The sequence below is a fragment of the Dipteris shenzhenensis genome, chromosome 7 (genome assembly GCF_047967505.1).
Source record: "Dipteris shenzhenensis isolate YYH24624 ecotype China chromosome 7, Dip_SZ_1.0, whole genome shotgun sequence".
NCBI lineage: Eukaryota > Viridiplantae > Streptophyta > Polypodiopsida > Gleicheniales > Dipteridaceae > Dipteris > Dipteris shenzhenensis.
The window spans coordinates 39,978,866-39,993,649 of NC_141602.1; the positions used below are offsets into that span (position 1 = coordinate 39,978,866).

At 44.4% G+C, this 14,784-nt stretch overlaps 1 protein-coding gene across 1 annotated transcript; it reads right to left on the bottom strand.

The window, feature by feature from the left end:
• Window positions 1–7,083: 7,083 nt before the first annotated feature.
• On the bottom strand, window positions 7,084–11,962 carry LOC147900333 (subtilisin-like protease SBT2.2). Its single transcript, XM_087377151.1, has 10 exons — window positions 11,607–11,962; window positions 11,033–11,177; window positions 10,519–10,916; window positions 10,310–10,405; window positions 9,770–9,842; window positions 9,327–9,609; window positions 8,883–9,211; window positions 8,520–8,763; window positions 8,113–8,394; window positions 7,084–7,784 (listed from the first exon to the last, which is right to left on the bottom strand). The coding sequence occupies exons 1-10, from the start codon at window positions 11,810–11,812 to the stop codon at window positions 7,372–7,374; spliced, it is 2,469 nt and encodes an 822-aa protein (XP_087233277.1). The 5' UTR covers window positions 11,813–11,962; the 3' UTR covers window positions 7,084–7,371.
• Window positions 11,963–14,784: the final 2,822 nt, after the last annotated feature.

Here is a 14,784-nt window from a genome sequence, read left to right on the forward strand (position 1 = left end):
GAGGTGTAGTTTCATGGGTCTCTCATTTGCAGCCATGTATGGCTTTGTCTACCACTGCTCAAGGCAGAGTATGTTGCAGCCACTGAGGCATGCAAGGAAGCTATATGGCTTACACGTCTAGTGGGAGACTTGAGCATTGCAGGAGAGGTTTCAGTTTTGCACTGTGATAGTCAGAGTGCCATCCAGTTGGCACGGAAGCCTGTCTTCCATGCGAAGACAAAGCATATTGATGTGAAGTATCACTTCATCAAAGAGGTGATTGAGGACAAGCGCATCCAGCTTGTCAAGGTTCACACAGATGAGAACCCTGCAGATCTTCTTACAAAGAGTCTTTCCTCAAAGCGGTTTGCACATTGCTGAGTATTGATGGGTGTCAGATGACATTAGGATGCCCATCTTCTCCCTTAAAGGCACATTGGCCTTCAAGTGGGAGGTTGTTGGGTAAAGGCCAATGGCCTATTATATACCCCTTTGTACCATACATACATAATAAGAGCTTACCTTGATCTGGGTGACTTAGCACCCATAATTTTTGGTGTTCTCCTTTTCTTTGTTGCTCTCCGATAAGACCTCCTCTCCATCATTTCTAACATCTTCTTGTAAGCACCCTTTCATTGTAATTGGGAGGATGAACTATCAAAGTAACAAAGAAGTCACGTCAATAATATAACATAATCACAATTACACTAATGCATCACGATTATCGGTACACTAATCCTACAACTTAGAATACCTGTAAGACCTTGTGCCAATCATGGGACTTGAGACCGTTAAGCTTATTGTCCTTTAAAAATGCTCCTTTTAAGCAGCGCATGTACCCTGTGGGTGTCCGAAAAGACGCAATGTCCGCCTTGACCACTGCCTCCTCTCTCTTGGAGAGGATCCATGTTGCTTTCGGGAGGACAGCTTTGCGAGCACGCACTTGGGGCCACAAACGAGGCATCCTATTCATAGCACACAAGTCTTCTCACACTCCTCTCGAGTCTTCAAAACCCACCAAGTGTGCCCAAATAGTAGCCTCCACATTCTTGAAGATATCCACGGGATCCAAGAGATGAATGATTTGCAACTGACCCCAATAAGGAAGCTCATGAAAGATGGATGGACTCTTCATACCACGAGGATGCTCCTCTCTATTCACCCTCCAAGCCTGAATCCAGTCACTTGCCTTCAAATATGGTGGTGGTGGATCAAGCTGACCTCCATGCATGAGATGGTCTAGCGGAAGGGATCGAGCATGACCTTCATAAATATTTTTCCTCATATGTTTGGAGGATCGTGCAAGCGGTTTCAAACCCGGTCCACAAATAGGACAAGCATGGTACCCACTTGTAACAAGTCCTGCACGCGTTCATGAATGTGTTAGTATAAGACATGCGCATGCGAAAGAGAGTCATAAAAGCATTATCCTATATTATACATGTAAAGACACAACCACATACCTGCGCACTCTCCATATCCTGGGTACTCATGCATGGTCCACATCAAGATTCCCCTAACCAAAATGTCATTGGTATGTCTAGGAGCTCTGGAAATATCAAAGACCTGCACTCCTCTCCATAAGATCTGTAACTCCTCTATCAAAGGTGCCATGTACATGTCCATATTTTTGGCCTTGTACTTCCATGGCACAAGGAGTGCAAGCATGAGGTGTCCCTTCTTTATTGTTAGCCATGGTGGGATATTGTAATTCACCAAGACTATGGGCCATGTCGACCAAGATGTCGAGCGTAACCCGAAAGGATTCACGCCGTCCATGGCGAGCCCAAGATGTAAGTTGCATGGCTCCCTTGCAAAGTCCAGCCCCACTGATTGTCTATGGGTTTCCAAGCTGCACAATCTATGGGAATCCTCAATGTGTCATCAGTGGAGCGATGAGATGCATGCCAAGTCATCAACTCCGCTATGGATTTGGATCGGAACATTTGTTGTATTCTTGCAATGATGGAAAAGTGTCTCAAGACCTTTATTGGTATCTGCTCACTCTGCAAGTCATCTCTATATCATTGTTCCCCACACTCCAGACAACTAGCCAAATCTCCATGCTCATGGCGAAAGAGAATACAATCATTATAGCAAGCATGGATGGTATCATAATCCACACCCACCGTTGTTAGCATCTTCTTCGCTTCATCTCTTGGCGCCGGCATGGTATTTGATGCAGGCAACATCTTCTAGAGCAACCTATCACAATTCAAACATATATAGGCTTCGAATAATGATGATTCTCAAACATGCATGATGATTCTCAAAACAAACAATATCCAAATAATGAGACAAATGAATGTAGGAGCTATTCGTATTAAGGCCGAGACACTTGTTTCTAACCACTCAAACTTTGCTTGCAGATTCAAGATTGAGAGACAAGCCCGTAGTTTAGACATCCTAGCACCCTCGTACAACTGTGTTGATTGTAACTCTCGCATATTGACCTCAGACTCAAACATCACGTATACATGTGATGTAGTGCCCCTACAAATAGAATCCATCATGTCCACCATACCCTTGTCATCATCTAGCACATCTAGGAGACTATAGTCCTCCTCAAAGTGTGAAGATATATGCACACCCTCGCCACCCTCCTCATCCTGTCTCAAGGTTTCATGTAAATATAAGATCTTGTCTCAAGGTAAGATCACGAACTCAAATAGCATTGACTTACCGATGATCCATCACCACGTGCACTACCAACGGTGGGTACTGGTTCAGGCTCCTCCCCATATATCCGCAAGTGGCACATGATAATATGGCGTTGATGTCGTACTTCTCACTTGCAATGAGTGCAATGATAATACAACCTCTCCGTAGGCCACTCTATGCCGAGCATTGGCACATCATCTGACGAGCTTCCACACGTCCCTTCCATCTGCACATCTCCAAAATCACAACATGAGTTGCAAGGAAATCCATTAAGATCCAAAAAATAGCCACCCATGAGCTCCTTTCCTCTCTTCTTACAATAAGTGCCCTAAACCATCGCTATATAGTGACGCTTTGTCCTTTTCTGTTGTTATATAGCGATGCTTTTAGGATATAACCGTCGCTATATAGCGACTGACCAATGTCGCTATATAGCAACGTTGGGGGCTAAAACCCGAAACCCTGCATGACACTGTTTTTCACATCTCTATTGCGAGAAAAGTAAAAATTGATCCTCCCACCTTATATTCGACAACCTCGCTGTCCTACTCTCTATTCCCTATACTCCTCACTTCTACCCAGCCCCTCTCCAACACTTGTGCTCCCTCTCCACCCTTCTCCCTCTCTGCTTGTGTGAAAGGAATGTAGGTTCATTTTTTGTGAGATTTCGTTTTGTGAGTGTTGAAGCATGTTTCTTCTTGTATTGCCAAGCCTATGTGCTAATTTTCATGCTTGATTTTCAGAGGTTCAGGACAAAAAACGAGATTTGGTGAAAGAAAGAAGACTCACCTCTTCTTTTTTTTGTATTTCTCTTCCTCCTCTTTCTCCTTGTTTGTAGGCTTATGCTTTCTCCTTGTTTGTAGGCTTATGGTTGTCTCCTCAATCCAATCCCTTTGAAAAGTTGCTTAACTCCCCTTTCCTCTAACTAGTTATCTGAAAAATGGTTTGTTTTCTCTCTTTTGTAGGGCCAGTCCACGAAACACCAAGCGGGACTTTTCTGGGTAAGAAAGTGCTTCCTCTTTTTTCCTTTGTTATTTCCATTACTTGCATTGGCGTGTAGCTAGCGTCTTAAGCACTAACTACAATGATGGGCGTAGGAACCCTCTCTTCCCCTCTTTTCTCTTATTCCCTCTTCTTCCCCTCTTTTCCTCTTTTCCCCCCTCTTTCCCTCGTATGCTCATGCATAAGCATAAGCATATGCTTTCTCTCTTTTCCTCTTATGCATTTGTTTTTCCTTCTCTTATGCTTATGCTCTTTTCCCCCTCTTCCTTCTCTTCTTTTCCCCTCTCTTTTTTTCTCTCTTTTTCTCTTCTTTTCATAAGCATATGCATTTGCCTATGCTTATGCTTATGCTTATGCATGAGCATATGCTCATATGCTCATATGCATATGCTTTTCCTTCTCTTATGCTTATGCCCTTTTCTCCTCTTCTTTTCCCCCTCTTCCTTCTCTTCTTTTTCCCTCTTCTTTTTTCCCTCTTTCAATCTCTTTTCCCCTCTTCCTTCTCTTCTTTTCCCCTCTTCTTTTCCCCCTCTTCCTTTTCTTCTTTTCCCCTCTTCCTTCTCTTATGCATATGCTTTCTCTCTTTTTCTCTTATGCATATCCTTTTCCTTCTCTTATGGTTATGCTCTTTTCCCCTCTTCTTTTTTCCCTCTTTCAATCTCTTTTCGCCTCTTCCTTCTCTTCTTTTCCCTCTTCCTTCTCTTCTTTTTCCTTCTTCTGTTTCCTCTCTTTCAATCTCTTTTCCCCTCTTCCTTGTCTTCTTTTTCCCTCACCCTTCTCTTATTTTTCCCTCTCTTATTTCCTCTCTTTTTCTCTTCTTTTCACTTCTCTCTTTTTCTCTTTTTTCCTCTCTTTTCTTATTTTCATCTCTCTTTTTTCCTCTCTTTTCTTATTTTCATATCTCTTTTTTCCTTCTCTTTTCCCCTCTCTCTTTCTCTTTTTTTCTCCCTTTTTCTCTTCTTTTCATAAGCATATGCATTTGCCTACGCTTATGCCTACGCATAAGCATCTGCTCATATGCTCATGCATAAGCATAAGCATATGCTTTCTCTCAAGTTTCTCGCAAATGCTTTCCCTCATATGCATTTGCCTATGCTTATGCTTATTTTCTTCTCCTTAGTCATATTCGGTTCTTTTTCACATGCTCCTTAGCTGTATTTGGTTCTTTTTTTTGTCAAACAGATTTTAAATGGAATAACCACACCCTCACCCATGGGTGTCCTCCCTAAACCCCAACCCGATTTCCCATGTCACAGGGATTATAGACTTAGCTTCTCTCCTAGCTCATGTAAAAGAGAAGATTGCACAAGAGAGCAACTACGTAAAGTACAACGTGGGGGTGCATGCACTTGGGTGGGGAGCCGAAGGGTAGTGGAGTAGGGGTGACTAAGGAATGCATAACACAACCTATGAGATCTCCATAGGTTGTGGAGAGACCACCACGACCAGTGGAGCCTCAAATATGATTGTGTAAAAGGCATAATGGATTGTGTGGAGGCCTTCGTGGATTGCGAGTACATAATCGCTGAAGAGCATGACCACATATTAGAAGAAGTGGAGGATGAGGTCCCCGGTGACCCACCTAGCGGCGTGGAGGAGGAAAGTACCTTGGATAGTAACAAAGAATAGTAGACCTCCTCCACCATTTTGGCATTTTTGGAGAACGTCTCTTTTGGACACAAATTTTGGAGACATATATTTTTTATATACATACTTTTGGCAATATTTTTTATATATGAAAATCTTCTTGGATTCCACTTATCTTTTATTAATATTTATCATTTCAAAGAAGGATCCTTCGGATATAAGTAGCCATCAACCCAAAGATCCACTTTAGTCCGATACTATTGCCTTCATGCGTGCTTCTCTTGTGCACTCAAGCATTCATTTTTTATTAGTGCATAGTCATTCAATATGCGAACATGCAAGTCCAGCTTCCACGCTCTTGTTAAGTCAATAACGTTTGTTACTTCTCTGAGTGCCATGTAAAAAAGAGAGGAGACTATTTTGACGGTTTAGGAGTACAAATGAAACAATGTTGTATTCTTAATGGGAGATGCGAGCATGGTAAACAGAGAGATCTTGAGAGAAGATGAAAGAGAGAATCTTGATGCACTATCTTTCTATATTCCTAATGGGAGAGGCGAGCATGGTGTACAAAGAGATCTTGAGAGAGAGGGAGTACTCACTAGCAGGCTATATTCGTATGGGAGAGGCGACATTAGTAAACAGAGACATCTTGATAGCAGGAGAGAGAATCTTGATGCACTATCTTCCTATATTCGTAATGGAAGAGGAAAGCTTGGTGAATCACCAAGCTCTTCTCTCCCATTGTGAAATTCCCGCCATTGTTTTGATTTCATTACAACTTTTTAAAAGGAGATCTTGATAGAAAACACGAGATCGTGAATCTTTGTATTTTTCGAGGATGTTAATGCTAACAGTGGTTTAATAGCAAGAAAGAGAATACTAGGAAGAAATCCGAGCTCTGAAGTTGTGGGGACCCCCTCCTTTAAGGCCCACAAGTGGCCCTCTTTATGAGCTTTGTCAGACTAATCCTATGATAATTCGTCTTAATCCCATGAAATTAGGGATCCTTACAAGGCCCTTTTAATGCTCAAATGGTTCCTAATGGAGTGTGGGCACTTCCCTTCAGGCAAGTTCGAGCTGAGATGGCAAACGAAAGGCCAAACCTTGCCTGATCCTTGGAATCGGACTACACAGGCAGGTAAGGGTCAACAAGGATCCCGCAACCAATGAAATGCTTCCCTCAACCTCATTGAACACTCCTTGAGCATGTGCCCGTAAATCCGACAAGGTCCAGAATACTTCAGGCAAGCATGTGCTCGTAAATCCAGCAAGCACCTTAAATCAAAAATGAAACGGAAATAGAACAAAAGGCATACCATGTGCAAAAGCTATCTAGGAGATAAAGGGGAGAGAGCGAGAGAGAGAGAGAGAGAGAGAGAGAAAGAGAGAGGGGTGGTTTGGGGGCGGAGGGAGAAAAGGTGGTAAGAAGACTTGAGGAGATAAAGAAGGGAAGGGAGAGAGAGAGAGAGAGAGTGTGTGTGTGTGTGTGTGTATGTGTGTGTGTGTGTGTGTGTGAACCACTTTAAATCAAGTCCAATGAAGAAGAGTCAACAAATTGCCCAATAGAAAAAAAAATGCCTAATTTCTGCTTTGCCGAATTTGAAGCATTGCCAAGGCTACCAGAGGGCAGGCCAAAAACCGCATGAATTTTCTAAGGCATTGGACTATGAAAAGGCAAATTTTGTAAGATAATCTCAATTTGAAACACGCAAGCCCATAAATTGCATCCAATCCTTGACTAATACTCCCTCTAAGGAGGTAATTAAAAGTAGAGTTTATTGATACTGCCTACGAACGCTTGGGAAGCCCTAAAAGAGTACTCCCTAGATTGTGGACAGTTGAACTCAAGGGTGAGTATCTTATAACCAATATTTATTAATTAATCGACAAACAAAGACATTCTGATCATCTATCTATACATCAATGATCATATTGATCATATTGCGTAGTGTACAAGAGAACCTTTTCTTCCTTTCCAGTCTCAAAGCTTCCGTGGAGGCAGTAGAACTGTCGAACGGATTGATTCCATATTCTTAGCCAGATTGCTGCCATGCATGAGCTCGATCCCGTGCTCTTGATCGCTTATCCGTCCAATCCGTCAGAAGTTTCGTTCGTCTGTCCAATCCGTCAGTACTCTCGTCACCCTGCCCGCATTCTGTTGATCACAGACACGGGGATGCGAACCCTATGGCCCTCGCTTCCAGAGAAGACAACGCTCCCAAAGCTTGCATGGCCACTTGTCGAGGTTGGCGTCAGTAAGATCACGAGTTGCTGTTTCTCTTCTGGCTCCAGATTGAATTGACTCGGGACGACCGTCACAGAAACGCCCTCGGGCTCCGAAATCGTCACTGTATAGCTTTCCGCTGCGGCTGCGACGTTGGTGACGGTGCGCGAAAGCGAGCGCGTGGTTGTCAGATTGGCTATGGTGACGGAGGGGGTGTTCAGTTCCGTGGGTTGTATAGACGACGACCCACAAGTAGCGCCAGTGGCGTTCAGTACTTGGGGGGCTGCGCCGGGGATGGAGCATAGGAAGTCGACGTAGTCATGGAAGCCTGCAGATCAGACAAAATTTTACAGTGTCGGTGGTCATGATCAAGCCAATATGGACGATAAGTTACGGTAAAATTAATCTATATCAGCTGGATTCATTCTGAGTTATACTCTTTGGCGTGTGATTGCTACGACTCTTTACGTAATGAGAGCAAACAATCAACAGAGGCACGCAAACTGCGGCAGATCAGGAAAAGAAACGACGTTGCAATTTACTGGCAAGACAGAGAGACCCTGCTTAACTTAAGCTCGTCAAAATTGATCAGGATTCTCGAACCTTTCGAATGAATTATATAAATGGACTGTAGAAGGATTATTGTAATTGCGCACCTGCATCGAATACAAGCCCAGGGTCCAGCGCTGCCGTTGGGTTCACTTCACCCCCGCCAAAATCGAACGGAGTGCCCGGTCCCAAAGCGAGATTTGTGTTGTAGAAGGGTCTTTGAGCAAGGAGGGGCTTCCCTTCCGCATCGACCGAAACAGCTGTGGTTGTCAGAGCGGAGGCAATCCCCGCTGGGCTGAGCTTAGGATTCTTTTGCTTGATCAGCGCTGCAATCCCTGCAACATGAGGCGTGGCCATGCTTGTACCCGAAACCATCGCAAAATTCTCCCCTGCGCAGAACAAATTACCATAGTCCGTAATTGGAATGAAGATTGATTGGAATTTGTGTTTCTCTCAGTCTGAAATTCTTTGTCAAAATCCAACGACGCTGTCCTTATTTTCGTGCAATCCTTACCCTGGAATTCGTCCCCCTTATCGTTGCCGATGGGCGACCATGCTGCCCATATCATGTTTCCAGGCGCCATTGCGTCCGGTTTCATGATCTCGGCAATGTCGTACCTGTCATCAGCCAGGTCAGGACCGCGAGATGAGTAGAAGGCAAGTTGGGGTGCCTGGTTGCTGAAGGTAGCATTGGAGCCTCCTGAAATTCTCGCCAACGCTGTAAACCGGGTACAGGTGTTGTGATACGCGAGAAGAGACTGCGTAAGATGAACAGACGCAATCCAATGAGAAATTTGTCGCTGGTTTAACTTCACCTCGTGAACCAAACAATCTAAATAGTAATGCCATGAACAAGGTTCCATGCCTCGAAATTCACCTGAGAATCTTTCACGCTTGGTACAAGTATAGCGGGTAATGTCGAAGGGAATGAACTGAAAAAAACCCCATCACTGTCCAGGCCAACAACAAGGATAACACCTCGTGCAGACAAGTTGCTTGCTGTCTCGAGCAAACTATGGATTGAAGCAACGCCATCGACGAAGAGGGAACTGTAGAGACATATTAGAAGCCGTCCCTGCACTAAGCTCTGGTTGAACATGTTGGACTCTTGACACAAGGCAGCCTCCGCAATGGGCTTGTTTGAGCCCTGTTTTAGAGCATCGGATGCAAGCACAAGAGTATACATATCGGCGCCTTGCGTACCAGCTGCGAAGAAGAAATTGAAATCACAAACGAGAATTGGACAGCTCGAATGACTCCTTACATGCAGAAATTTCACTTTTCACTAGAGAGAAGTCTTTGATGAAGCTTTGCAGCGTACGCGAGAGGCCTAATCCGTAGATGACTTGCTCGTTGCCCAGAACGATGGAGTTGTTGTAGGAGCGGTTGTGGTACGCTGCACCAACGGTGTAAACCCAAGGACTGAAAGAAGAGAGGCTGCCAGGGTAAGGCCCGGAGTTTCCCGCAGCCTGCGTTACGAAGACACCAGCCTTGATGGCCGACAGGGCAGCTAAGTCGAAGGCACTGAGGAAGGTGGAGAGTCCCGACGGAGGCTGGGAGGGGCCGATGGACAAGCTGAGGATGTCGACCCCATCTTGCACAGCCTGAATCATGCAGACAATTGCCATCGATCAGAGAACTTTAGCGATCCAGACGCTTACAAAGTTACACCCTAGTAAGCCTTGCGATGCACCTGGAGATCATCATCAAGAAATCGGAAGAAAGAGATCGGATGTTCTTAGGCTTAATGATTTGAGAGCCAACCTGATCCATGGCAGCCACTGTATCCGCGAAGAACCCACCAAAGCCGCGATATAGAGACTTGTAGATCGCCAAGCTGCAAGCCATGGTTGTTCAATTCGTCAACAAAACCCACATAGTAGTGAAACGACTCTAAATCCGTCACAGTGCACGTATAAGATGATGGTCAGAAGCAACGAAGTTGGTCGTTCAGTACGTCACAAGGCACCTAAAAGGATCAGAACTTCAGAAGGAGCGCAAATCCAGCAACGTAGAAAATGCTCCGAACCTAAAAGGAGCTATGGGTGGTCCTGCTCCAAAGAATGGCAGAATGTACGTGAACACAAAATACTGTGTTGTAACTCGTTTTAAATCCTGCGGCCATGAGGACGTGACTCGAAAGCCAAAATCCGTCTATAGATCGGTCAAAAGGACGTAGGTGACAGCGAGGAGTGATTGTCTTCAATAATCGTGGTTGTTGAAACTAATCCATCACATTGTTTCGAAACTTTAGGTCAATCTACCGTGCAGGAAAGTTTCGTGGTTACACAGGGGAACTCTTACTGGGCGCGCGGAGCCATCCCGCTGGCGAGCCCGTAGTCTGATTTGGCGACTACCACCGGAATGCCGCTGTTGCCGGCGGCAGTGGAAGCGGTGTGGCTGCACGAAAAACAGACAAAAGTGACCATGCAGCAATATCAAAACCAAGGCGAACGGAAGCTCCCGACAGAGAGAAGCAGAAACAAATTCCGGCAACGGCGTTCGAGCGTTACGTTCCGTGGCCTTCGCCGTCGAGGGGAGAGGCGAAGTCGGTGGAGGGGTTGAACTGGCCGCTGGCGATGGCGGCCATGGCAAAATGGCGAGCTCCGACGAGCTTGTTATTGCAGGAGCCGGCGGGGAACTCCGGAGCCTCTTCACAGATGCCTGTAAACTTCTTGGGGAATCGGTAGGGCTTATCGGGAGATTGGTCCGAGAAACTGGGGTGAGTGGGATTGACGCCTGTATCCACTAAGCCGATCACCACCCCCTCCCCCGCCGCTTCTACGCCCCCGTTCGCCACCCACGCCCCCGCCGGAAGTCCCATGTACGTTGGCGTATACGTTGTTAGCTTCCGAACTCGTCGGTCTTTCTCCACCTTCGCTACCTCCGCCACCTCCTCCATTGCCGCTGCCTGATCCCAACTCCATGCACAACAATGCACCCCCATCAACTATCTTTCAACAAATTTATCCTTCCCTACTTCGGTTTTGGAACCCACAACTTCGTTTGACGAATTTCGTTACTTACTTGCTCTGGTTTTAGTAGCGCCGCAAACCCGTTCACCAGATAGTGGTAGCTATACAGCTTCGTGAACGTCCCAGCCCCCAGCACCCTCTCCAGTAGGGCATCGTGCTTCTCCACCAAGAACGATGCGTACCGCTGCGCCGCTACGCTGCAGATAGTTTTGCACAAACCGTGAGAAATCCTTTACGCAGGTTGTTGTGACTTTATATACATTTGACTGTTGCGCCTTTAAAGCCTTTGCTCGGAGAAGCCACACATCGACCAACTAAAGCATATAGACTTTATAAAACACAATCCAGCCGCCCTTCGAGAACAGCAAGAAACACATTGGACGTCGGCTAGTGCCTAGGTTACGTCCTAACGCATTTGATTCAAACATGGACGACGTTATCGGGGGCGAAATGCAGCTGCAAGCCGAAGAACTCATCGCCTGCACCAAATAAACTGATTTTTGGAAGCTTTGCTTAGTTTATAGACGAATATCTAGTGCAACATGAGCAGATCCTACACTTCATATTTTGCCCCATTCTATTAGGAAAGACACAGACGGAGAATTTGCGAGAGACGGTCATCCGACCTCGTCAAGTCCGGGCGCCCGTCTTCCCGGAGGGGTGCAGCCGGGAACTCAGCCATTGCTCCGTCGTAATGGAGGACTGGCGCAGCTCCATTGAGTAGTACCATGTATACGTCCGACTCCTCCCCGACGGCGGATGCATCCGCGACGACAAGGCACCCTATAATCAACAACAGATGAACGAAACCACTCCTCCGCACAAAATCCATCTACTGCTTGTCGGACAGCCAAACGGATTCAAGCTCACGACGATCTGTCGCTGAGGAATTCTTCCACTGCAGCGACGACCTGATGAGGTCTTACGGATGCAGAGGGAGGGAACCAACATCTCCTTAAATACGAAAGCTGGGAAGGATGGGAGGCAATGAAGCTAGTGATGATATGCCGAAGTAGAAGCTTAAAATATGAAAGATGAACCGAACTTTGGAATGTCGAATTCTGGCAAGGTTCTGGGCCTTTCCACGTCATCAGTACGTTGACTAAGACGATGCGTTGGCGTTTCTCCGGGGCTAAACAGTAAACATACTGGACGTAAGGTCAAAAAGCTTTAACACTCGAAAACTACGTGTGAATTATGGACAGATCTGTCCCAAACTACGTGCTGATTATGTACAGATCTGTAATAAAATTGACTGGGTAAACCATCATTTAGCAATCATGATAAGAAAAATGTCCTATTGGATGAATATCATGATTATGACTCAAAGTACGCTTGGGGCCCACGCCCACATTCTCACTGCTCACATATGCTTGCATGGGCTCGCCCATGCAGGAGGAAATAGAATTGGAGAATGGTGTTATTATGAATTGGAGAATGATTGCCGAGTGTGGTTCACACCAATGACAACATTAGCTTGCTAATTTATGTCACCAACAGCAAAGTTGGAAGTGATGGAATGGGCCCATCGTTTAGCACTTGGAAGAGTTGGCGATCAAGGGACAGGCCTTCATGGGGCGGACACAAATCCTTTGTCTAAGTTTTCGGGCCCATCCCTCCCGTGGGGCCAATTAGGATGGTTGCTTTCACAGCACCTTTTGGAGGATGGCAACGGAGTGGTGTGAACCCAGCATAAGGTGTAGTGCCTTCCACCTCATGTGGGGGCTCATGTGCTCTCTTGTATATACATTCTTGGTCCAGAGTTCAGAGCTAGTGTAAAGGGGTAGAATCTGAGAGAAGAGAGAGAGAGAGAGAGAGTCCACATGCTAGTAAAAGGGTGGTACGAAACCATATTAGAGTAACTTTGCTTGCCCTTTAATACAAGTGGGGTAGGTAGCAAAGTTCTCGGGGGGGTGCACTACTAAGAAATCTTAGGTATCACATGCATTCAAGGGGTATTTAAAAAACCCCTTAGCTAAAAAAATTTCCCCAATAAAACCACCCCTCTTTACTTATGAACTAACTGATTTTTTTCTTAAATTGAATTTAAAAACCCCTCCTATTATTGTAATCCTGTGGGATTAAAATACCCCTCCTTTTGAATGCACGTGGTACACTAAATTTTTAGAGGTGAACCCCCTAAGGCAAAGTTTCTCTACTAACATCACGTCCTAACCTTTCAGATTAGAGGGTATACTTAAGGTGAATAGCTTACATAGTTTTTTGGTATTCGAAACATTTTTGAGTGTTTCAAATATACTAATGTCACATGGAATTAATAATAAATCTTACTTATAAATATTTAAAAGCGTATAGTTGAGCATGATCGACAAGGTTTTCCTTTTCTTTTCTTCATTTCAAAAGGAGATCAATTAATCATAGAGAAGTGTCACTATAACACAGAATCAAAGGAAAACTCCATTATAAGCAAAGTTTTCATCTCGAAAGAATTGCTTTTCTCTTTCTCTAGAGCTAGCCACCATTTGCACCTTTTTCATGCTAATTTATGATGATTGGTATTACCTTTGAAGCATTAACAGATCATATGCAAATCTAATACGTTCTTGCCTTGCCTTACTCAAATAGGTTGCATTTGTGAGTTAACAAAGGATACTCCATGGCTATTACGTGTAGATTATACCCGCAAGCACCACAAGACAATGGAGGATCAAAGCATATTGAACCAAGAAGCTTATGGTGAAACTTGATTTTATATATAACCTCATGCTAAAGGATGGCAAGGGATCTTCAAATCCACTAATGGAAGTTGACCTCATTAGCGTGTGCCAGAAGATGAGAGGGAGGGAGGGATCTTGGTGAACAAAAGATGGAGGAGAAGAGAAAGATGGGATTATCTTCCTATGTCAAAGGCTCCTCCATTGTAATAGAACCTTGAGTAGCATGACATGATCGTCTTACATAACATATTTCAAAACAATGGGGAAACCTATGGTGTATGTTAGCTAAACATATAACCTTATCCCAAAGGATGACAGGGATCTCAAGTAGCCCAATCATGGAAGTGGACTTTGATAGCTCGTAATATCTAGTCATTTGAACCAAAGGCGGAGCAAGAGGGAAGCATGAAAACTATTTTTGCACAATAAAAGCATCTTTCAAGAATAATAAAATCATTTTATATTGCAAAACCCCAAACTATTAGAAAGCTTGTAGTGCAAGTCTATCATAGCCCATTTGTGGAGTCGAACTTTCATCCGGTGTTGGCCAAAATATGAAGAGGGGCACTACTAGGTGTTGGGCAGTTTCCAACACAAATTTTTGATGGAATTTATAAAATTTTTGAGTGTGGAAATGTAAATAGAACTTGCGACAAGGAGGCAAGACCTCGGTCGATTAGAATGATTAGGAGGTCAATTAAAGTGTAAGCAATAAGTTAATTGCAAAAGTGGAGCTGTAGATTTTTTAATTAATAGGTAGGGAGTGTAGATGCAAATAGGGAGCCTAGATTTTACAAATGATGGAAATATTGTACACACTCAAAGCTACCTTAAGTATCCCATAGTCTCTTCACTCTTCTAGTATCCAAAATTCTCTCCCTTTTTCTATCCACCGCTTCTTCTGCAATAACTAGAAATTGATAGTATCTTTTTGGACTCTTGCAAAAGTAAGAGTAGCATTTTTTAACCAAAGTCTCAATTGCTTGCACCAAGGGAAATGTGGATTTAACTTTGTAAGCCAGATTCGTACAATGTGCCATATCATGGGGATCTTTCATGATATGTAATCCTATCACATGAGTTTCCACAAAAGGTATATTATTAGATTCACTTTTTTAATGTCAAT